This window comes from Pseudochaenichthys georgianus, chromosome 21 (assembly GCF_902827115.2).
Source record: "Pseudochaenichthys georgianus chromosome 21, fPseGeo1.2, whole genome shotgun sequence".
NCBI lineage: Eukaryota > Metazoa > Chordata > Actinopteri > Perciformes > Channichthyidae > Pseudochaenichthys > Pseudochaenichthys georgianus.
The window spans coordinates 6,595,602-6,618,723 of record NC_047523.1 but is presented as its reverse complement, the minus strand read 5'-3'; the positions used below and the strand labels follow the sequence as shown (position 1 = coordinate 6,618,723).

The window sequence follows — 23,122 nt, the reverse complement described above, 5'->3', positions numbered from 1 at the left end:
TCTTTCTATTATAAATGTAGATGAAATGTATATCCCCATAATGACCTAAACAATAAAGTATATGGCTTTTACTTCTTTACCAGGCTAGTTACATGATGTTGTCTAAATTATATTTGGTCTCATTACATTACTATGTTTTAGCTTTAACTGTAAATATGTTCTTTCTACATTTCAAACCTCAGTTACTTTAATACCTGTTGAAACATTAGTTGAAACATTACTCACAGGTCAACTTCTTCAGTATTCCATTCTGGACTTACATCTCTCTGGTAGCCCCTTGGCCACTGATTCTTTATCTGTGATACCTGCTATAACTCAATCAATATTAGAGACATGTCAACATTCATCAAACAGTGTGTTATCCCCAAATATGGAGCAGGTCAATTCTAAAACTGTCAATCAATGGTCAGATTGAACAATCGAGTTGGGGCAGCAGGTTCCTTTCAGTCCCTAAATGAAAAATGTACATTGTGAAGTTTACACTGCCCCTTTTTACACATGAACTCATGTGTAACCAAAATCCTGTATGGGAAGAAAACCTTCAGGTCATAATGGATTATAAGACAATACCAAACATTTTTCCCAAATGTACATCCATCATTTCCACAGTAAACACTTCAGTGAAATGAAGTGTTTCTCTCCATCATTCAGTCCTAAAAGAAACAGAATCTTCATGTTTTAGTTTGAGTTTCACATTCTGCAAACTGCCACCTCCTGTGGGAGTGAAATATCATCAAGTAGATTAGAAACGGGTCACATGTGCGGTTTCCCCTTTTGTGGAATGTTAGGAAACCTCTCATTTCCCACAGAGCCCCAAAATAATGTGTTAGTCCAAAAGCATGCTTGATTAGTCATTGTTTTAAATCATGCAGTTGCACTGATCATATGCAGACATACACTCACACTGTCAGGTTGTAAAGTCAAGTTTGGTCAGGTTCACCCCAGAGTCAGTCATTAACAGTGCCTTCTCAAGTTACCCTGTCGGTCAGGGTCAAAGGTAATTTGGTCTCAAACTTTTTGGCCATGTGACGTGCTCTGCAGAGACTTTGATATTTCAGCATAGGCCAGTATTCTTTGTCTATAAAAATCTGTATATATGGAGCGCCATCATTTATTAATTCACAATTACAACTATAATGTTCAAGGTATCTCTAACTTTTCATTGGAACAGCTGTTTCCCACATTCCCTGAAAAGTGTCTAGTCAAAAATGTTCACTTCCCCATTGTACACCACTGCAGTTCATCCACACCTAATCCACATCAAAATGTCCAATAGATCTATTTCTAAAACTTGTGCACACAATTATTATCTTGAGTCAAACCTCTTCATCGGTCACTATACTCATGTATCTTCAATTCTGGTATACCTAAAAAACAATGTTAACGTCTTTAACTGTCCGTGGAACCCTGGGTGTCCGAACATGTAACAATCACTCCTTCCTCTATCAAGGATTTAAAAACAGAAGTAATTTCATCAATGGTTTGTAGCTGAACTTAGGAATCATCCCTCATTGTAGGTATGTTTTTACTTTTTAACATCTCTAAATGTTAGTTAATCACCAACTAAATGAATGTCCATTAGGAGGTGGTGCCGCTAGTCCTCTAAACCCATAATCCGGCGCCGTGCGCTTCCTGTGAAGCTGCAAGTAAGACTCTAAAAACCACCGCAGCTGTAGTCAGTTGGATCAATGAAACTCTTGTTTTTCACTGGGATGTCCTGAGGGGGAAGGAACCTCTGGATCAATGTGGTACAATCAGCAGACACACGTTGTCCTCTGCACAGCAAGAATCCCCAAAAACTGCAGTTCCTCGTCACACCACTGTTGCCTTGGCAACGAGGTACAAGCAAAATGTCAAACCCTCCTCAGAGATGCGTTCTTTGCACAGTTATTCTGTTTCTGTAGTGAGCAACTCTTCACTAACACACTGATTCAGAGTACAACCCAAAGGAGGCGCACAACTATCCAGTGCCGCTGTAATCACAGCAAATCAGCAACTGGAGAAAAACTCAATTTAAATCTCTTCCCCAAAGGGTTACAACATAAAACGGCTGAGTGTCTATATGGTCAGGAATGCTGAAACATGTGAATGTTAAAACAAACCAATGGCAGTAGTCTACCCAGATTCTTTACTTCATTAAAAGCAGTAAAACCACATTGTAAAATCTCTTTTGTCTAGTTGAAGTCCTGCTTCTAAAATTCTAGTCAGGAAAAAATAAACTTCATCTTTAAAATCTTCTTTAATTTGAAACCAAAAAAGGTCTTCCTTCTCCACCATGATCCTATTTCTAAATCAAAGTCCATACAAACTGATAATTTATCTTTAAAAACCATGAGGAATGACAGTTCTCATAACACACTATTCTTCCTTACTTCAGTTCTAAATCAAATGAGCCAAACAGGGAAACCCCCTTTAACCACTTGCTTATTCTATTCTTTTTGAAACTGTTTATCTAAGTTGTGTTACAAGCAGGTTAGATTTGTAACAAAATACAAAACTAACTGTATTTAGCGCTATATTCAATGTTATTCACTCCTTTTTTAAATTCAACGCTCAGCAGCCATTTTCTAGGCATTTTCGAGAAGAAGCACAAGCAGTCACACTCTGGGCTGCTGCACAGCAATTGGAGCAAAGCTGTGAAGAAAAAGGGGGGCTTTCTCGAACCCATGGTATCCTGTCATGACTTGACATGGTATCCTTCGCATATTCGACATGGCTTTTCAGCGATGTGACATTCTCATGCAGCCGAAACCCAGGTCAACAGAATCCTTTATCGTCACGTTTAGCCTTCTAGATTAACCCCACAGAACAAGAGAACGAGATTCCATTCGTTTCAAAATGGCTTTTTGAAATTTGCGTATCCCCCCCTTGGATTTATACTTACAATGCAACTGCAGCTTCCTATGAGACTGGAAAGCATTATTCTGTTTTGTTCTGGATGGAATCTTAAGAAACCACTGAACTTCCCCGATGGGCTAGCCGTATTGATTTCTGAAAAAACCCACGGGGCCTTTCACCATCGTCTTACATTCCTCATCGCTTCACGTGTAGCTAACGAGTCAGTCGTGTGATTCTGAAAAATCCACGAGGTTCCTAACCGTTGCTTTATTAATCTTATTAGTTAGTTTGTTACCTACCTATGCTAAAATATGCATTGCATTCTTTACCGTAAATGACACCTGGAAATATCTTTGACAACTCTAAAATTTAGCTTGAGCCAATTACAGACCTTCGATAGAAACAGGCGTCCGTTTTACCTTTCAGTTGGATCCATAGTTGTCAAATATTATTCCAGGCATCTCCCTCCGTCCGCTGGCTGCTAGTGTTTCCTCAAAAAAAACAACACTCATGACGTCACCACGTCGGCACGTCCTCACGTCACCACGTCATGACGTCATCACGTCGGGGTCACCATTTGAAGGAGTAGGTCTCACTTCTCCGCGCCGATTCTATGAGTTTGCTTTAAAAGAAGGAACACTCAAAACAACCAGGACGAGGGTTAAACAATAATCTGCTTTAATTATAAAAGGTAATAATGCAATACAATATAATACATTACCATACCATATAAAATCATATCCGTAATGTAAAGAGTAGGCCTACTCCTGCCCTAGTTCACGTGCTGCTTCAACCCTTCGGTCTGGACAGCGCGAGAAGAGAGAGCGAACAAAAGGATGAACAGGCTTTCATACCAACACAAACAGGAAGGGGTGGAGTTAACTGGTCGTCTTTTCCGGTCATCTCATTGGGAGATGCAAACGTGAATCCGCGCGTGCCAGCAGAGAACCAAACAGTTTCAGTTTGAAGCAAAACAAACACCTCTGGCATTCACTGTCTCATATTTCTGCAGCCTCCACACACACATCCCCCCACATTCCAGAGACCTCAGTTGTGTCTAAAGGATATTCCCTTGCTCACAAAGATAACACAAAGATTTCATCTCTCATATCTCCAACTTCTGGTTACACAGACTGCTTATTATTAATACAAAGTAATTAAACCCACACATATACTATTCAAGCTATGTAGACTTCCCTGAAACATGACATGCTAGAGATCTTAAGCAGAATATACTCTCATCCACCTAGCCCCCTGTCAGGGGCGGCGGGTGCTGTAGGCTAGGGAAGGCTAAGCCTTCCCAAATATTTGTGTCACTGCATCCTGGTAAAATAAAAATATAATGTTTGTGTCTTTGACATTAGCACTGCTATGCAGCCACCTGTGCCCTGTACTACGAAGCCAGTTCAAACCCTGGATATGTTTGAGTTATCTAAACTAACCCTAACAAACGAGATCTCGACGCTGGTTAATATCAACTCGGTAAATCAAGCCAGGGCTTCTCTCACCAGCTGAGAGCGCGTTCACGTGAAAGGGGTGGGGTTAGCAACATTTGACCAATCACAAACAGGGACAAGTGTACTGACAGCGCAGCGTCATACTTCATTAATGAAAAGTAAACTAATATTAGACAAATATGAACTTTAAAGTTCATATTTGTCTAATATTAATCATCCATGACTTAAACATAATAATCCAGGATACAAGCCACCTGCAAGGTGAATACAGAACAACTGGTTACAAAATAAATAAACTACCGAGTGTTTGAAAGCGTAACAGTTTTATGATATCACTGCCCCATCTAAGACACGAGTGGATCTGACTTTAATTACATTTGAGTTGAGTGTTTCGTCAACCTAATGTGATGCTTAAAATAATGCTTCTGCATACAGTATGTGATGTGACACTGTGAGTGTTGCACGGCCAGATACGGCTCAGCTGACTCAGATAAGGAGATAATATAGGCTATGATATTATATGATCGATGATCTGATTGAATGTGATATGAATGATAAGTGCGACACGTCGGCGTCTTCTCTGCATACAGCAGTTTAATCTGTATTTCCTTTATCCTGTAATATGATTTGATAGATTTAAACTCCGCACACTGAGCTCTGATTTTTCAGCAGGCGGTGCTTTCACTGAGTTGATCTCTTTTCTATAGATGCCAGAGGCGGGCAGCGTCAGGTAAAAAAAAGTGATTTAGCCTTCCCAAACCTGAGCCTCACGCGCCGCCTATTCCCCCTGTCCTGCATACCTACACCTCCCCCACAGAGCAATACAACCCTGTTTACTCCAACCAGCCCAGAATGTTTATAGCCATTTTAGTCCTCACATTTATGAAAGGATAAAACAGAGAAATCAATATAAAACACAAACACAGGTATTGTTTGAACAGTATTCACTTAACTGCTACTATTGATAATTACCAGAGAAACTCAAGGGACCTCTTTTAATATCTGGAAATTGCAACAAGACTTTCTGCCATTTCAAATGTAACACACTTCTTAAATATCAGATGATAATAATCTTCAGCTCTGCCTCCCGTAAACCCACAGTAACTGGCTTGAGCGCGGGCACTAATGTAGCGCGGGCACTTATTTTGTGAGTGCGCTCAAGCCAGCTACTGTGGGGTGAGGTGAGGCACAGATGAGCTCTGCCTCACCTCAGAATGCGTCACCTCACAGAAACTGTCTGGAAAGCGGGCCCTAAGCGCATGCCTGCACCATCTCACTGTATGTCACCAATGTAATGTTTGTAGATCCCTTTATTACATTTATCCTCGCCATCCATAGTCTCTAAATAACTTATTTCACGTATATGATATTTAAGCTCGCTGGTCTCATCATACAACGGCAATGAAAAAAGCACCAGGGGAGGCAGCCACAACCTCTGCCGCACTAAAGGGGGCGCAAGTGAGCCCACAGGTTCTTGTTGCTACTGTTATTCTACGCAGAGACGGTAGACGCAAACAACAAGCTAGACTTTTGAAACTAGAGGAAGATAAGAATGACTTTTACAAATAAGTAATAGAGATTGTTGTCCAGAAGGACAGCATGGACTTCATCTTCAAGTCAAGGTAAGACCACAATTGTAATGAACATGGGATCTTACTAAGAAAGAACAATCCAATATTTAGATTTTGGGTATCCTTTTGTTGAACGGTCTGTTTAAAATGAATCGAAGCATCAGACTAAAAAAGCTTTTGAAAATAACCGAATATTTCGATTAAGGTCAAAAATATAATATTTGTAAATCTGACTCTGAAAGAGTCAGATTGCCTCACCAGCCATGAACCTCACTGCACGTCACTGCTGTTGACTCATATGCCAGTATCATACCCTTATGGGCAATACGGTTATTATCAACCACCAAACTACTTCCATCAGACATGTACCATAATATATGTTCAAGGACCTCTGGCTGGTCAGGGGCATGGCCACAGAGATGGTACTGGCCAGCAAGACCGCCATATAGAGCAGCAATGCCACTGAGATGGCCATGACCGTAAGCAAGTGTCACCAGAATGGACAGGACTGTCACAAGGTAAGATATCATTTCTATGGCTTCTATGTTGGTTATAGAATATATGTTATTCTAGCAGTTCAGTAATTTTGATTAATCATAACGATAGTGATTATAAATATTTAAAAAAAACAAGTTCAAAATAAGCAATAATGATTACATTACAGTGTGTGTGTGTGCGCGTGTGCATGTGTGTGCATGTGTGTGTGTTTCCTCCCTGCATTCCTGCATAACAAACACCAGTAGTAATGATGCAATGGCTGATTTTTTATTGTTGCTTGCCTCTATTCTTCTTAATAAACAACTCTGGCTAATGTCAAGGTGTGCTTTTTATTTGCCATGGGAAGGCTGCCATCACCCTGGAACTTCCAGTGCAGTATTCTGATCTCAGTGTGATAGCCTGTGCAATCAAACACTTGTTAATGTTTACATCCACACTATAACACAACAAGTGGTTCTTTAAGAGCCACCACTTCTTGTTTTTCAATACATGTTTTATAAACTCCCACAGTATTTTCAGTGACTGGTGGAATATGCATTGAAGTACTTAGAGTATCTATAGCATAGTATAGTATAGTAATAATAATAATAGATTTATTTTACAGGTGCTCAAAGTCGCTTTACAGAGATAGTGAAAAGGAAAGAACAACAAATAAATATAGTTAAAGTCAAATTAAAATCAAATAATAGGCAAGGCAAGGCAAGGCAAGTTTATTTATATAGCACTTTTCAACACAAGGCAATTCAAAGTGCTTTACAAAAAAATGAAAGACATTAAGCATTAAAAAAGAAAAGCTAATAAAATAAACATTAAGGAAAAATACATGGATAAAAGTTACAGTGCAGTCTAAAATATGAATAGTTCAATTAAACATTACAAGAAAAAGTACATGGATAAAAGTTACAGTGCAGTTTAAGATATGAATAGTTCAATTAAAAGCAGAGACAAAAAGAAAAGTCTTCAGCCTGGATTTAAAAGTAGTCAGAGTTGCAGCGGACCTGCAGGTTTCTGGGAGTTTGTTCCAGATATTTGGAGCATAATAACTGAACGCTGCTTCTCCATGTTTAGTTCTGACTCTGGGGACAGAAAGCTGACCAGTCCCTGAAGACCTGAGAGATCTGGATGGTTCATAATTTAGCAGGAGGTTAGAAATGTATTTTGGGCCTAAACCATTCAGTGCTTTATAAACCAGCAGCAATATTTTTGAAATCTATTCTTTGACACACAGGAAGCCAGTGTAAAGACTTCAGAACAGGAGTGATGTGATCCACTTTCTTAGTGTTAGTGAGGACTCGAGCAGCGGCGTTCTGAATCAGCTGCAGTTTTCTAATAGATTTTTTAGTGAGACCTGTGAAGACACCATTGCAGTAGTCGAGTCTACTGAAGATAAAGGCATGGACAAGTTTTTCCAAATCCTGCTGTGACATTAGTCTTTTAATCCTAGATATATTCTTTAGGTGATAGTAGGCTGCTTTAGTAACTGTTTTAATGTGACTGTTGAAACTCAGGTCAGAGTCCATGACTACACCTAGATTTCTGGCTTTATCTGTTGGTTTGAACATTGCAGACTGAAGCTCAGCGCTAACTTTTAAACGTTCTGCCTTGGCTCCAAAAACCATTACCTCAGTTTTATCTTTGTTTAATTGGAGAAAGTTCTGACACATCCAGTCATTGATTTGTTCAATGCACTTACTCAGTGTTTGAATTGGAGCAGTCTCCTGGTGAAATTGTTACGTAAATGTGTGTGTCATCTGCATAGCTATGGTAACTTATTTTGTTGTTCTTCATTATCTGAGCCAGTGGTAGCATGTAGATGTTAAAGAGAAGAGGCCCCAAGATGGAGTCTTGAGGAACCCCACATGTCATATTTGTCAACTCAGATGTATATTTACCTATAGAAACAAAGTTGTTTCTATCCTTTAAGTAGGATTCAAACCAATTTAGAACTGTTTCGGAATGTCCCACCCAGTTTTCCAGTCGGTCCAGTAATATGCTGTGGTCAACAGTGTCAAACGCAGCACTGAGATCTAATAATACTAACACTGAAGTTCTGCCACTGTCTGTGTTTAAGTGGATGTCATTAAATACCTTTACAAGAGCAGTCTCAGTGCTGTGGTTTGGACGAAAGCCTGACTGGAACACATCGAAACAACTATTTAAATGCAAGAAATTACTCAACTGTTGAAAAACAACTTTTTCAATGATTTTACCTAGAAAACGGAGGTTTGATATGGGCCTGTAATTGTTCATTACTGAGGCATCTAGATTATTCTTTTTTAAGAGCGGTTTAATGACTGAAGTTTTCAGGGCCTGTGGAAAAATACCTGAGTGAAGAGATTTGTTTACTATATGAAGTAGTTCTGAGGCCATGCAAAGAAAAACATCTTTGAAAAATCCTGTTGGAATAATATCAAGGCAGCAGGAGGAGGATTTCAGAGGTTGAATAATGTCCTCTAGATTTTTATCATTAATCTGATGGAATTGTGTCATGATGTTTGAATTGATGTTAAGTGGACACAGAGACAACACATTTGCTCTACCTGATACAGAGGCACTGACTGCTTGTCTGATTTTCTGAATTTTGTCAGTGAAAAAGGAGGCAAAATCATTGCACGCCCTGGTGGTTAGAAATTCAGAGGCTACTGACACTGGGGGGTTAGTTAGTCTGTCGACGGTAGCAAACAAGGCACGTGCGTTGTTTTTGTTTTTGGTAATGATGTCAGAGAAGAATGATTGTCGTGCGTTTTTCAATTCCAAATTATAAAGGCCAAGTCTCTCTTTATAAATGTCAAAGTGAACCTGGAGATTTGTTTTCCACCACCTGCGTTCAGCTTTTCGACATTCTCTTTTTTCTGTTTTAACGGTCATGGCCTTTCTCCATGGAGATATTTTATTCCCAGTCACTTCCTTTACCTTAATTGGAGCAATGGCATCTATAACATTTTTAATTTTTGAATTAAAATGATCTACTAGCTCATTTACTGAGGTGTTAGCAGAGGCAAGTGTGGAAGAAAAATTCTGAGTAAACATTTCCCTAGTATTTTCAGTTAAATATCGCTTTGTGGTTACCTCTTTTTGAACATTTGTGTGAACAGAAATAGAGCTCTCAAAGAAAACACAGGAATGGTCAGACAGTGCAACATCAGTCACCACAACCTTAGAGATATTCAGACCCTTTGAGATAATTAAGTCCAGAGTGTGCCCCTTATTGTGCGTGGGCTCCGTCACATGCTGAGTCAGTCCATAGCTATCAAGAACACAAAACAGTTCTTTAGCCCCTCTGTCCTGGGGGTTGTCAACATGGATGTTAAAATCACCAACAATGACTAGACGGTCAAAGTCAATACACACTATAGACAGCAGTTCAGTAAGGTCATCAAAAAAGCTTGCACAGTATTTGGGTGGCCTATAGATATTTAGGAACAGAGCTCAAGAGGAGCATTTCAGCTGAAGGGCCACATATTCAAAAGAATCAAAGTTTCCATATGATGTCTTCCTGCATTGAAGGGAATCATTGAACAGAATAGCAACTCCACCCCCTTTCTTATGCATTCTTTCCTGACTCATAAAACTAAAGTTGGGAGGGGTTGATTCGATAAGAACAGCTGCACTGTTATTTTGTTCAATCCAAGTTTCTGTTAAAAACATAAAATCAAGATTGTGCTCAGTGATAAAATCATTGATTAAAAATGTTTTTCCTGCCAAAGACCTGACATTTAATAAAGCTAGTTTAAGTTCGTTAAACACACTATCAGTCATGGTTTTTGTAACAAGCTGTGGCTGACATGGAATCACTGCTACATTAGATAAACTGTATCTAAGATGATTCACCGCTCTTAATCTATTACCTATCAACACAGATATCTGCAAAGCTACTGGCAGGCAGGGCCCCGGCATGTCCTGGAAAGAGTTGAGAGTGCCATACGCCCTTGAGCCTGGACCCAGCAGATATCAGTTTGCAGCGTTTTGTACACACACATCCCTATCAGGCTTTTTATTATGTATTATTTGAAGGGGAGGGAGGAGGAGGACCCACCACCCTGCTCCTCCATACAAAAACAATCACACATGAACAAATATGAACTTTAAAGTTCATATTTCTCTACTATTAGTTTACTTTTCATTAATGAAGTATGACGCTGCGCTGTCAGTACACTTGTCCCTGTTTGTGATTGGTCAAATGTTGCTAACCCCAACCCTTTCACGTGAACGCGCTCTCAGCTGGTGAGAGAAGCCCTGGCTTGATTTACCGAGTTGATATTAACCAGCGTCGAGATCTCGTTTGTTAGGGTTAGTTTAGATAACTCAAACATATCCAGGGTTTGAACTGGCTTCGTAGTACAGGGCACAGGTGGCTGCATAGCAGTGCTAATGTCAAAGACACAAACATTATACTTTATATTTTTATTTTACCAGGATGCAGTGACACAAATATTTGGGAAGGCTTAGCCTTCCCTAGCCTACAGCACCCGCCGCCCCTGTGTGTACGGATTGATCGTCATTTTAAACTAGACAAACAGATCAATTCTCTGGTAAGATCCAGGTTCTTTCAGCTAAGAATTTTAGCAAAGGTCAAGCCTTTCCTTTCTTTTGATGACTTTGAGAAAGTAATACATTGTTTTATATCCACTAAACTGGATTACTGCAATTGGGTTACATTAATTACATTGGGGTAAGCAAGGCTTCCCTGTCTCGCCAACAGCTGGTCCAGAATGCTGATGCGCGCCTCCTTACAAGGACAGGGAGGCGTGAACATATTACGCCTGTACTCGCCTCTCTACATTGGCTACCAGTCAATTTTAGAATTCAATTAAAAATGTTATTGTTCGCATACAAAGCCCTTAACGGTTTAGCCCCACCGTACCTGGCAGATCCTTTAAAACCATACGGTCACTGAGGTCTGCTGACAGACTCCTTCTGGTAGTCCCACAATCAAGGTTAAAGCAACGAGGAGACAGAGCCTTTGCTGGTGCAGCTCCAAAGTTATGGAACGAATTACCCCTCCGGGTTAGACTTGCTCCAACTCTACTTAAATCTCGTTTAAAAACCCACTTCTTTTCCCTGGCATTTACAGGCCAGGTATGACAATGTTTATCTTACCAGTGTTTTGTATTGTTTTTACGTCATGTAGGAGAGTTTTTCAGTCTGTGGCTTCTGATCTGGTTTCATTGTCCTGTCTGTTTTTTTATGTATTTATGCTATGTTTTTATACAGTTGATGATGTACAGCACTTTGTTCAACTCTGTTGTTTTTAAATGTGCTATAGAAATAAAGTGGATTGGATTGATTGTATATTGTAGTATAGTGTTATTGCATTGTATAGTAAAGATGGTGAATTATATTAATGCAGTAGTTTAATTTTTGTTTAAGATTACTACAACCTCTACAATGTTGTCTTCGAGACGGGTTTAGATATTTATCAATATGAATAAAACAATATTATACAAAATTCACAGTACTGTTGAGTCTAGTGTAATATGTTTTAAATAATATATTAGTATAATATAGGAGTGAGAGCGCCTCCTCTGCACAGTAGGTGGCAGTGTGGCAGAAACAGCATGTACCCGGATGCATACATCTCCCTCTGTGGTGCCAGAGCCCTATAATAGAAGAGTTGCGACATCTCCGTTCACTCCATGGATGTATAATAAGAACTGGATACAGCGTGGGAGGCGAGGTCTCGTTCTTTCCAATGAGAGTTGCTCATTGGCGCAGGAAGACAAAATGGCCCAACCTTTGAGAAAGCGAAACGTCACAGATTACCCATCATGCCTGACTGTCAGAGCAGAAGTCACTCACTGATTTTGGATTGATGGCAAAGGCAGAGGGACTTAAGTGAGAGTGAAACACAAGCAATTCTCCATAGGTTGCTAGATGTATTTAACCCTTTCTCTTGTCTTTGTCTCCCTCTTTCAGCACAAGAACCCCAGGGGGATTCAATGGAGCCTGAAGACCTGCACTGAGACCCTCACCCTGCACCTGAGTCTCAACTCCCAGAGTTTTGCAAGCCTCTCCCTGTTCCTTATTTTGATTAAACAGACGTTAAGCTTCCCAATGGTGTGGTCTTCGTTTTGTGAAAGATTATCTCACATGTTTTGTTGCTGTTGTTGTCTTTTGTGATAGTTAAATTGCTCCTGCTGACTTGAGCCAGCCATTATTTCCTCCTCTCTGTGTCAGTGGGGAAACTTTACATGTGTACTCCTTTCTCTGAGCGCTTGGAGCATCCCCAGGCAGCACAGCAAACCATGGGGGAGACGATATGCCAGGTCAACACAGAGGAAAAGGCACAGACAAACTGTATGATATGCTATTCAATGTTTATTGAATTCCATTTATTTACAATGGATGTTCCTAAAACAACACATTTATCATCATCATGCTGCTGCTGCTGCTAGCCCTTTGACTCATTGTGCTGTCAGTTGACAATCATGGCACCTGTGAGTCTCCTGTCCTTTCTGAAAGTCATAAAGATTACATAGTGGCCCGGTGGTGGTGGGGTTATGGTATGGGCAGGCGTATGTTATGGACGACGAACACAGGCCACTCGATTCACAACATTACCCTACCCCTACCACTCACACCAGATACTGACTGGTTTTCGGACCCCCCCAGACCCCCCCAATAAAGCAAAACTGCACGTTTCAGAGTGGCCTTTTATTGTGGCCATTCTAAGGCACACCTGTGCAATAATCATGCTGTCTGAGCATCTTGATATGCCACACCTGTGAGGTGGGATGGATTATCTCGGCAAAGGAGAAGTGCTCATTATCACAGATTTTTTCAGATTTGTGAACAATATTTGAGAGAAATGGTTATTTTGTATATATAGAAAATGTTTTAGATCTTTGAATTCATCTCATGAAAAATGGGAGCAAAAACAAAAGTGTTGCGTTTATATTTTTGTTCAGTGTATATCAATACACATTAGAATGTGATGCTCCTGACTACCATACAAGTTTAAGAAGATAATATTTGTTTTAACGAATTCAAAGCAAGAAACAACAGCAACAGGCTCTGTAACCAAGGCAACGTTAGCCTAACATACATGTTAGCAGGAAAGCTGTTCACACACTATGTATATTTTCTACTTTTTTTCATGCTATTTTAATTCTTTTTGAGATGTTTACATGTTGGATTGTTTATTTCTTGTTTTTTACCTTCTCTAATATACAATGCCTTGACTTTTGCTGCTGCAATCATTTCCCAAATTGATATCAATAAAGTACTTCTTATCTTAATCCTCAAATATTAGCGATATTTACTTTAAAAAAACAAAAACATATTGATGTATCTACATACACATATCGATATGTTGTGTAAATATTACAAATCAAAACCTTTATGTACCACTAATCAAAAACCAAAAATCGCAGTTCAATCTCCTGTTATTAATGCATTCAAATGGCCCGCAAACGAACTTCCGGGAACTATCTGAGTCTCCGTGAAACACGTGACGATCAAGCATTTTAGCAACTCTTCAGAGTTCGGGGCTCTGGGTGGTGCGTACTCCCCTCGTGACGTCAGCGCACCGACCAATCAGGGCTCGGTCGGTGTCTCGTCCAGGAAGTAAATGCTGACAGTCCAGAGCAGAGGAAAGGCAAGAGCAAAGAAAACGGTATCAGAGTGCAGTTACCTGCTACAGGACGTAATACAAATATAATAATGTCTTTAACCGCGTTGACGTCTGCCTACAGGTATGTGACTGTGTCTCTGCGTGTATAATTTAAAGTTTGTTGTCCTGAGTTTGCTAGTTGTGTACAATGTGCAGTCTCTCTAGCTTGTTCTACAATATCAAATAATCTGGAAAGGTTGAATTCAGTCCCTGAGATGATAGCTACTGTCACTTAAAGCGTCATGATGCAAAGGTTGTACTACTGTGATGCATCCACCTCCCTATATCACTGATGTTGTTCTGGATGGGAACTTGGCCGAAATACATTTGATTGATTCTGAGTCTGAAGAACAGAACTGGGAAGTAACACATGTACTCAAGTACTGTACCTAAGTACAATTTTGAGATACTTGTACTTTACTTGAGTAGTTCCATTTTATACTACTTTGTACTTCTACTCTACTACAATTCAGGAGTAAATGGTGTACTTCTACTCCACTAAATGTATTTAATACCTTTAGTTACTTTACAGATGTGGATGAATTATGTGAAATGTAATCAAGTGTTAAATCAGACTTTAGTTCCACCTGGAGTAAATCCACAAGCTACCCTGCAGTCTACAAAGTCATTCAAACATTTACCAGCTTTGAGAACACTTTCTGATCAATCATTATAAAACATATCATATATATTATTCTGAAATGGACCAATCTGCACAAGGACTACTTTCACTGTCGCTACTTTCACTATATTTTGATGATAATACTGTTACTTGAGTAACATCTTGAATGCAGGACTTTTACTGTAACAGAGTATTCCTGCTCTCTGGTACTTCTACTTTGACTTAACTATAAGATCTGAGTACTTCACCCACCTCTGCTGAAGAATCACATGTTTTCAGATGTGTTTATGAATGATTGTGTCCTTCAGACTGAGGACCCTGTGCAGACTGCAGAGAATCCAGGGCCACATGGTGAGAAGCCCCTCATGACCTACCTTTCTGGATCAGTCTATGGATCCTGAATGTTGTTTTGTGGCTAATGTTTATTTATGCTAATGTAAAGTTAGCGTGCAATTGAATGTGTGACTTTCGCTCTCATCATATCATTTGAAGGATTGTCAAGTCACACTCTGAAGAAAAAATAGATTCATATAGAAATATTTGTGACCTCAGATTTGCCTCTTGCCACATTGTATTATAGAAAAGATGAAGGCCTACTTTTGTATATCCTTTTATTGGTGATTGGAAAAAATGCTAAATGAACCAAAGCCACCCATATTGTATAGACCAAACAATACATCAATATATTACATTTCAGACCTACCAATGTATGCCCTTCAAATGATGACTTCACATCAAACTATGCATGTAAATGTATTTGATTATGAATGTATTTAAGTGATGCTTTTTCATCAGTGGAATTCAGTTTCGATCAGTTTTCTCTACGCTCTGTCAAAGTTCTTATCCTTGGCTAACTATATACATCAGCTGTAGAGCTATTTCTGAGTTGATTCAAGTGTTCTATAAAGGCATTTACACTATTGCTCCGTCTCTGTTTGGATCAGATGTCGAGTCAGGTGGACTCCGGGGTTCTTCTGGAGAAAGTGGGCTGTGCAGGTGTGATCACCTTAAACAGACCCAAGGCCCTGAATGCCCTGAACATGCCCATGGTCCAACATATCTACCCTCAGCTCAAGGTAGGGCACGCTTGCTTAATGCTAACTTCTTCTGGCTTAAAGGTCCAGGCCTCCCCTGTGGTACATGCCATTTGTTACAGCAGCATGTGACTGGTTATACATGGCTTCCAGTATCTCACTTAGACTCTCATCAAAATCAAAACTGACAGTTTTCTCAAAAACCTGTAAAGGACTTGCTAACAAAATACTCTGTACAAAAAATATGTATTTATTTATATATATATATATATATACACCTTTTATATACTTTAAGATAATACATTTATATACTTTTAGTGTGTTTTAAAATACTATATATCTATATAAAAGTAAATTTCTTATACTAAACTATTCAGTTTAATCATTGGCCATCACTCTGATATACATTGTAAGTACTGTATGTTTTTTTTTATTTTAAACCATATCTGTTTACCATTGTTCGAGGGAGAGGCTTCAGGTGTTCATTGTTTCTCTGTAACTGTTGTGAATATGAGAAATGAAGTACTGAAAAACATGTTACCATAATGTAGCCGTTAGGAATGTGCTAACTTTAACTTCCTGAAAAACAGAGAAGTTTGATGTCATGTGATACCAGAAGACACGCATATAATTATTTCTAAGGATCCCTTACATCGCAAAAAGAAAGACAAAAAACTAAAACATATTTTTCCTTTGACCTGTTGTGCAATTTATTTAGATGATTTTGTTCTGAGTTGCCCAGTGGAGAAATTAACAGCGTTCTTACGGTCATTAAAAACCTGGAAAAGTCATGGAAATTGAAAATGCAAATTTCAGGCCCTGGAAAAGTTCTGGAAAACAATATTTTTATCAAAGTTTTGGAAAAGTCATGGAAATGTAACTAAAGTTGCATCAAATATAATTTATATTTGATCTAATCGCCGAAATAGTAATACTATAATGATAATACATACTGTATCGTATAGTAATGAAACTTAAAATGGCATTTATCTGACGAGATATTTTGCTGGTGAGAGATTTTAGTTGCTTTAGCGTGTAGAAAGAAGCTAGTAAAGTAAGCCGATTTGTTTTAGATAGGCACAACATGTTTCAAATGCAGACCTTATTTTCCTGTTCCATTTTCAAATAAACCATTTGAGTAATTTTTTTGGTCATGGAAAATTAGGTAAAGGTCATGGAGAAGTCATGGAAAATCATTGGTGAAAAAGTGTATGAACCCTGAATGAACTATCTCTACTATTCTAATGGTGGTGCTCAAAGCGTCAACAATATATTTAAAGGAACTCAACTGCGGTGTTGTTCTCCTGAAATCATGACGAGACTGATCAAGATTATCCACAGAGCTTGTTGTGGGCATTTTTATGTTGGAACTATTTCTATCAAAGGATGACTTCCAATGACTGACATACAGGAGCTGATGCTTCCTTCAGCATCGTAGAAAGAAAATAGTTCCTACAGAATAATGCTCAAACAACGTGTGGATTCTTTTTAGTAACGGTACAAAAAGCAGATGAAAAATATATCTGTTTTGGTTTTGAGGGTGAACTGTCGCTTCACCATAACATTTGTTTTTGATGATCCTTTGAATGCACTGCTGTCTGTGCTTGTAGAAATGGGAAAGTGACAATGAGACGGACATAGTGATCATCAGAGGAGCGGGGGGGAAGGCCTTCTGTGCAGGGGGAGACATCAGAGGTAAGCAGAACCATTGAAGGATCAATCACTGCGCTCTGCGAGGACCCTGTTTGGGCCTCATGTGTGTTATCAAACATTCACATTAAAGAGGTGAGCACCAGTTTCTCCTAGAGACAATCAAGCCACAACTAAAGATTACAAAAAAGAATGTAATAAATAAAAGCGTTTATATGAATATTTGCATTTTATTTGATCTTCTTAGTGCACATTCTTACTTTAACTTCTTATCGCTATATACATATTTGTATTTGATACACACTAAACTGTCACATTTACTCAATTTCTCCCAGGATAAATAAAGTATTCTGATTTGATAATGATTATTAACAGAAAGATTATGTCAGAAATAAAAACATGTCATTCTGTGAAGCCTTAGAAATATGTTTGAACTCTTTTTGATTGAGAGATATAGATTGTCCACTCTGTTACCTGAATGTAATATAAAACAGAGGCGTTGACAGTGTGGCTGGATCGAATTCCTGTTTTGATCTGTTTTCTCCTATCAGCCGTCACAGAAGCAGGGAAAGTGGGAGACCCTTTGGCAGAGGACTTTTTCCGTGAGGAATACACCCTCAACCACGCCATTGGTAAGCATTACAAGCACAATCACACCTGTATTATCAATCAGCTAGGGATGCACGATATTGGGTTTTTGAAACCGATACCGATAACTTCCTGCTTCTCAAGACCGATACCGATAACCGATAATAATATAATATATATATATTAAATGTACCTGTAGTTTTTGCACACCTGGTGGTAAAAAAAGACTAGTAGTGAGCAAAGGACATGCGCATTACTACTATGAACAAAACAAAGCCAAGAACAGTTCTGACTCTTCAAAGTGACCATATTTATTTTCCCAAATAAAGTTCTTGCCTTTTTCAAAAGCCTCGTCGATAGGTAAAAGCCCCGGTGCCTTTGCAGCTGGCTTTGGATTCGCCGGTAGTTTAGCAGAGCAGGCGTCTTCGTACGCTTTTAACACACCATCGTAGCCATGGCGATGTTTCAGGTGACTGATCAGGTTGGAAGTATTATAGCTCGTTGCCTTTTTCCCTCCTCGTGGAACTTCTGTATTGCATTTGTTAATACAAATAGCAAGCGAACTTTCTAACTCTGAAACTTTGAAATAGTCCCATACTACCGACGACATGTTTGTTTACTGTCCTGGCTTCATGGCTTCACGGCCGCACGCCATTTACGTCACAGCCAGGCGTGAGAAGGGAGCGCTGGATTTGTGAAAAACTCCCCTCTTCCTAAACCACTATACCACAGTACTGGCAAAACGGGAGGAGCCGAGTGAAAAACAAGCGTGCACCCCTAATCACAACTACTACTTGTGGGTGCTTAATTACTGATAGTCTCACTTGATACATTTATATATCGTTGTTCATTTCATCTCATCTCATTTCTCATTGTATATATGTTTACAATCAACACATTTTTTTTATATGATTACAAAAAGCTGTATTTTCTTTCACTTTTAAGTGTTGAATTGTACATTCTACTTTATCCTATTCCATTTAAAATGAACATAGTTTACTTAATCTTACATATTTACTTGAAAAAGGTGTGCACTCTTTTCTTGTGATTTTTCTTTTATGTCTTAAGTATATTATCCCTGGAGGAGCCTGGGAATTAAGACATGTCAACAAATATGCTGTAGATATTTTAGACATATGACAATAAAGCGGTTGAGATTTGAATCTGGTAAACACCCAGGCCTCTACTTTGCATGTCTTGATTCTCTGTTGTATAGGGACATGCAGGAAACCCTATATCGCCCTTATTGGAGGAATAACAATGGGAGGGGTGAGTACATTTAATATGAATGTGTAAAGTTTATATTATACATTTGGGTTGCCATTACACCGTTTCTTTTTGTGTATGTGTGTGTCATGATGAGACATGAAAGCGACCATACCAGCATTTCTTGCAGCCTGGGTGCCTTGTTAATTTAACATGTATTCTTCTGTGTGATATACTGGAATGTGCCTGTAGGTGTCAGTAGAGATCTTTCTGCCACTGTTGCCTGCTGCCAGCGGCAAGGTGGCCTCTGATTGGAGGAAATATGGAGTGACAGAGCAATGTTGCTGCCACTGTTATTTCCCTCCAGGTGTCAGATACATTCAGAATTTAAATTGGTACCTTTGCCCTACATTAGGCATGATATCACATACAATTATTTACTGTAATATATGAATATAGTATATTCCATGACACTGACCTTGACCGTGAGTTTACTCCTGAGGCTGCTCAGCCTCTACAAGGTCATTACTCACTGTGTGTTTGTGTGTGTGTGTGTATGGGGGGGGGCACATACTGACTATGAAGCCAAGTTTGAGCCAAGTGTCAACCCTAGCTCTAGCCAAAGCTCTAGCCAACCTTTATGGTTTGGTCCCAAACAAGGTTTTTTTTCTCGATGCAATCGATACTATATATAATCCTAAGTATCCGTTTAACCTTCTGCAGTATTAGGAGTAGCTCTAAAAGATTATACATTTGAGCAGCCAGGCAAAAATAGTGTCTGTTTTAGCCAGGTGATTTATACGGAGTGTCCTTTTTTCCCCCGGGTTACATTTGGAATGGATGTGTAGTTATTCACAGGAGGATACATCCTAAAGGCTGTGAAGCTCATCTCGTTGGCTGTTGTTTTCATAGATTTAGACAGCCATGATGACACTGACACCCCCACTTACTTATTTTCCTTTCCAATAGACGGAAGCTGTAATTCATGTGTCAGAACAAAGCTGACAGTGTGTGGTAGCAGCACAGTGATGGAGGCCGCTGAGTGCTGCTCCACTTGGTGTGGCACACTTCAGTTCTCCATCCCAGTGGAAAACCCTTAAGAGCTGCGATGCTCGTCTAACCCCCTCCACTGCTTATAACACATATTTATTATGGGTTTATGGCTCTGGGAATAAAGTGACTTGAAGATCAGCTCTCCTCTCTGTCATGTCAGAATACAGACATTACTGTTGATGCAAACTATTCTCACGGTGATTGCTGTTTAATGCGTAGTTAAAACAGGCTGGTTCTATATTTGGAAAAGACCAAGAGTCCCTGAACTGCACTGAGCTCAGGGAAGAACTCCCATGTCGCAACACGGTTCTGGCGCCAGTGATGACAAACTGCCAGAGAGTAAAGACATGTTCTGAGGAGGTCAAATATCTCTCTCACACACGCACACGCACACGCACACACACACACGCACACACACTTCGTCTATCTGTTGGCCCCTCTCTAGAATCCCTAGAATGAAAGTCTGTGAATCCTGCAATGTCATTAATCCCTTCCAGCTGTGCTTTGCGTCAGAGCAGACAGAAACTTGTTGGGTCTTTTTTAGCACGTTTGATCAAAAGGGGCCATATTCTATTCTCTGTCAGGTTCATATTAGTACTTTGTCTCTACCGAGTCTTTCCATGCTTCAATGCCCTGTCTGCTCTGATTGGATTCCCAGCTCTTTTGTGATTGATCAACTGCTTAGAGATGTCCCGCCCTTAGCCTGTCATGTACAATGTGTTGGAGCGCTAGCCAATAGAGGTGCAATTGTTACATAGTGATGTCATTATGTTACGGAAGTAAACAAAGGAGTCCAATGGAGGTGTTTCATGCAGGGGGAGAGAGAAACTTTGAGCTTTGAGATGTTAGTCTTTGCAGACCATTTACCTAGACACAAACCTATATAACACACTACAGGAAAGGACAAGCCCACAAAGCAGAATAGGGCCAAGTTTCCCTGCTACATTACCATGTATTATTATTGATTTAGTATTTATTGAGAATCTCTATGAATTAAAGTCAAATGTACACCAGTCTGTGTTCTGTTGCCGCATCGGATCTCCGCCAAATGAGTCTTGTTCTACCCGTGACATGCGTGACGTCACTAACCGGCGAAAGCTGTTTTGTTCGGAGCGGTCGTGTAACATCGGAAGTGAGCATGGAAAGTTGTAATAAACCACGATTTATAAATACAGCGGGCATATTGTCATGAATGACATGATTTCCCATTAATAATAGTATATATATTATCGTAATAAGAACGGTATTGTCCTTCATTTCGTAAGCTCTTTAAGATTGAATATAGGAGCCTTCAGTCGTACATTAGGCCCCTCAAATTCAGAACACACTGCTGCCTAACCTCCGTCAATTGGCAGCAACCCAATTGATGGATGTTTGTCCCATGACTCTAATGTCTTTCCTCTGGAGAACAGAGCTCTTGTTTGCTAATGTCTCATCATCTAATGAGGAGACAAGAGAGAGAGCCAACATAAAACAACATCCTCAGGGCGGATTCTGAGCCCTGCATAAAGCTTCTCATCTTCCAGAGCCACTGCACTGCTTGGTTTGAAAGTGAATACTTTGTGCCAGACTGATGTCAAACAGATGCCACCTTTTCTCTAAGTGTTTGCTACTGTTATCTGTCACTTCGGTCAACTGGAAGGCTTCTGCAGGATGCTTTACACTCTTCTAAACAGTGGCACTAATTAATTTGGATTAGCAAAACTTTATTCCCATGTCAAATTGATATTATTAACTATAGGTGCTAAGATTCCACTTGGAAAGGTGTGGAAAGTAACTACTCTGCAATATATTTAATTTAAAACATCAAAACTGTTATATCAATATTTGGTTTGTATCCAGTAAGCCGAATATGATGAAGACTTGACAAAGCCTCCCAGATTCTGACCCAGTGGAAAGTCTTCCCTGCCAGGTTGTACGTGTGGCAGCCTGTTCTGTTTGTAAGCATTAGCTATGAACATGCTGGTCCGCTCTCTTTTGCACATTCCCATTGCTTACAGCAGGAAGTGGAGACATGTTCTTATATGGTGCTTGGTGGCACCGCACCAGCACAGAGCAATGTTCCACTACTTTTATGGTAAATACTTTGTATGGGTAATGTGACATTAAACAAACCCCTCATTCCTCTGGTATCATCAAGTCAGCATTGCAAGAAGACTATTTAAATATTTTGTTTATTTCTCTCAAAAATATTTTTTTCAGGTTGTTATTTGTATACTTTGGAAAAATGACTATGCGGTTGATCCTCTGTTATTTTAAGTGCACTTCATATTACATGACTCATTCTGTATCCAATGACAAATAAAAGGGATTGTTTTGCTAAAACCTTACCAAATAGAACTTTGACCAGTATCATTAACTACATTATCAAACAAATACTCGCAGAAAAAGGCAGTAAAATATCTAAATGAGCGGACTGGAAAAGCTCCAGTGTCACTTGTAACATTAACCGTGGCTCTGTTCTACTAAGTGTTCCAGGAAGTCATTACTGTGACAGTGTCCCAAAATGCACAAAACAAGACCCTGGAGACTGAAGCAGATGATGGTTTCAGCCAATATTATTTGTACCATTATATACTGTAACTCGATGCAGTCACGTCTTAAGATTTCTGATTTTGAAATCTTTGTGATTTTTAGGGAGCCCAGGATTGACCATAGAGAGAAATAAACATATTAATCAGGGCCATGATTTGAATTTGTCTGCACAATATGGAATGTATGGCCAAAGTCGTTCCCATATATCAAGAAACCTTGCAAAAAAGAATATACAGAGAGCAGGTATAAGCGTTCTCCCTGCAGCATGAAGTGTGGGACACCTCCTTACAGTTATTATTAGCAATCTAAAACCAAGGTGAAGTGCCTAAATATTTGGAAGGTAACGTTGGAGAAGCAGGAAAAAGTAAGCCATATTTTTCAAAGTATCTTTTTTAAGAGAAATCTAGAAAGCCACTCCCCCAAAAGGATTATTGTTAAACATATCATAATGGACATAA

The 23,122-nt window shown here is 39.4% G+C and overlaps 1 protein-coding gene across 1 annotated transcript in view; it reads left to right on the top strand.

Moving 5' to 3' along the window:
- The first annotated feature begins 13,902 nt into the window (after positions 1–13,902).
- The window catches only part of hibch (3-hydroxyisobutyryl-CoA hydrolase), a 46,331-nt gene continuing 37,111 nt past the window's right edge, over positions 13,903–23,122 (top strand). Inside the window, exons 1-6 of the mRNA XM_034109912.2 lie at positions 13,903–14,058; positions 14,907–14,949; positions 15,543–15,674; positions 17,243–17,327; positions 17,834–17,914; positions 19,087–19,139. Of these exons, the coding sequence (XP_033965803.1) occupies positions 14,027–14,058; positions 14,907–14,949; positions 15,543–15,674; positions 17,243–17,327; positions 17,834–17,914; positions 19,087–19,139 (426 nt within the window). The 5' untranslated portion in view covers positions 13,903–14,026. The remainder of the gene's footprint in view (positions 14,059–14,906; positions 14,950–15,542; positions 15,675–17,242; positions 17,328–17,833; positions 17,915–19,086; positions 19,140–23,122) is intronic.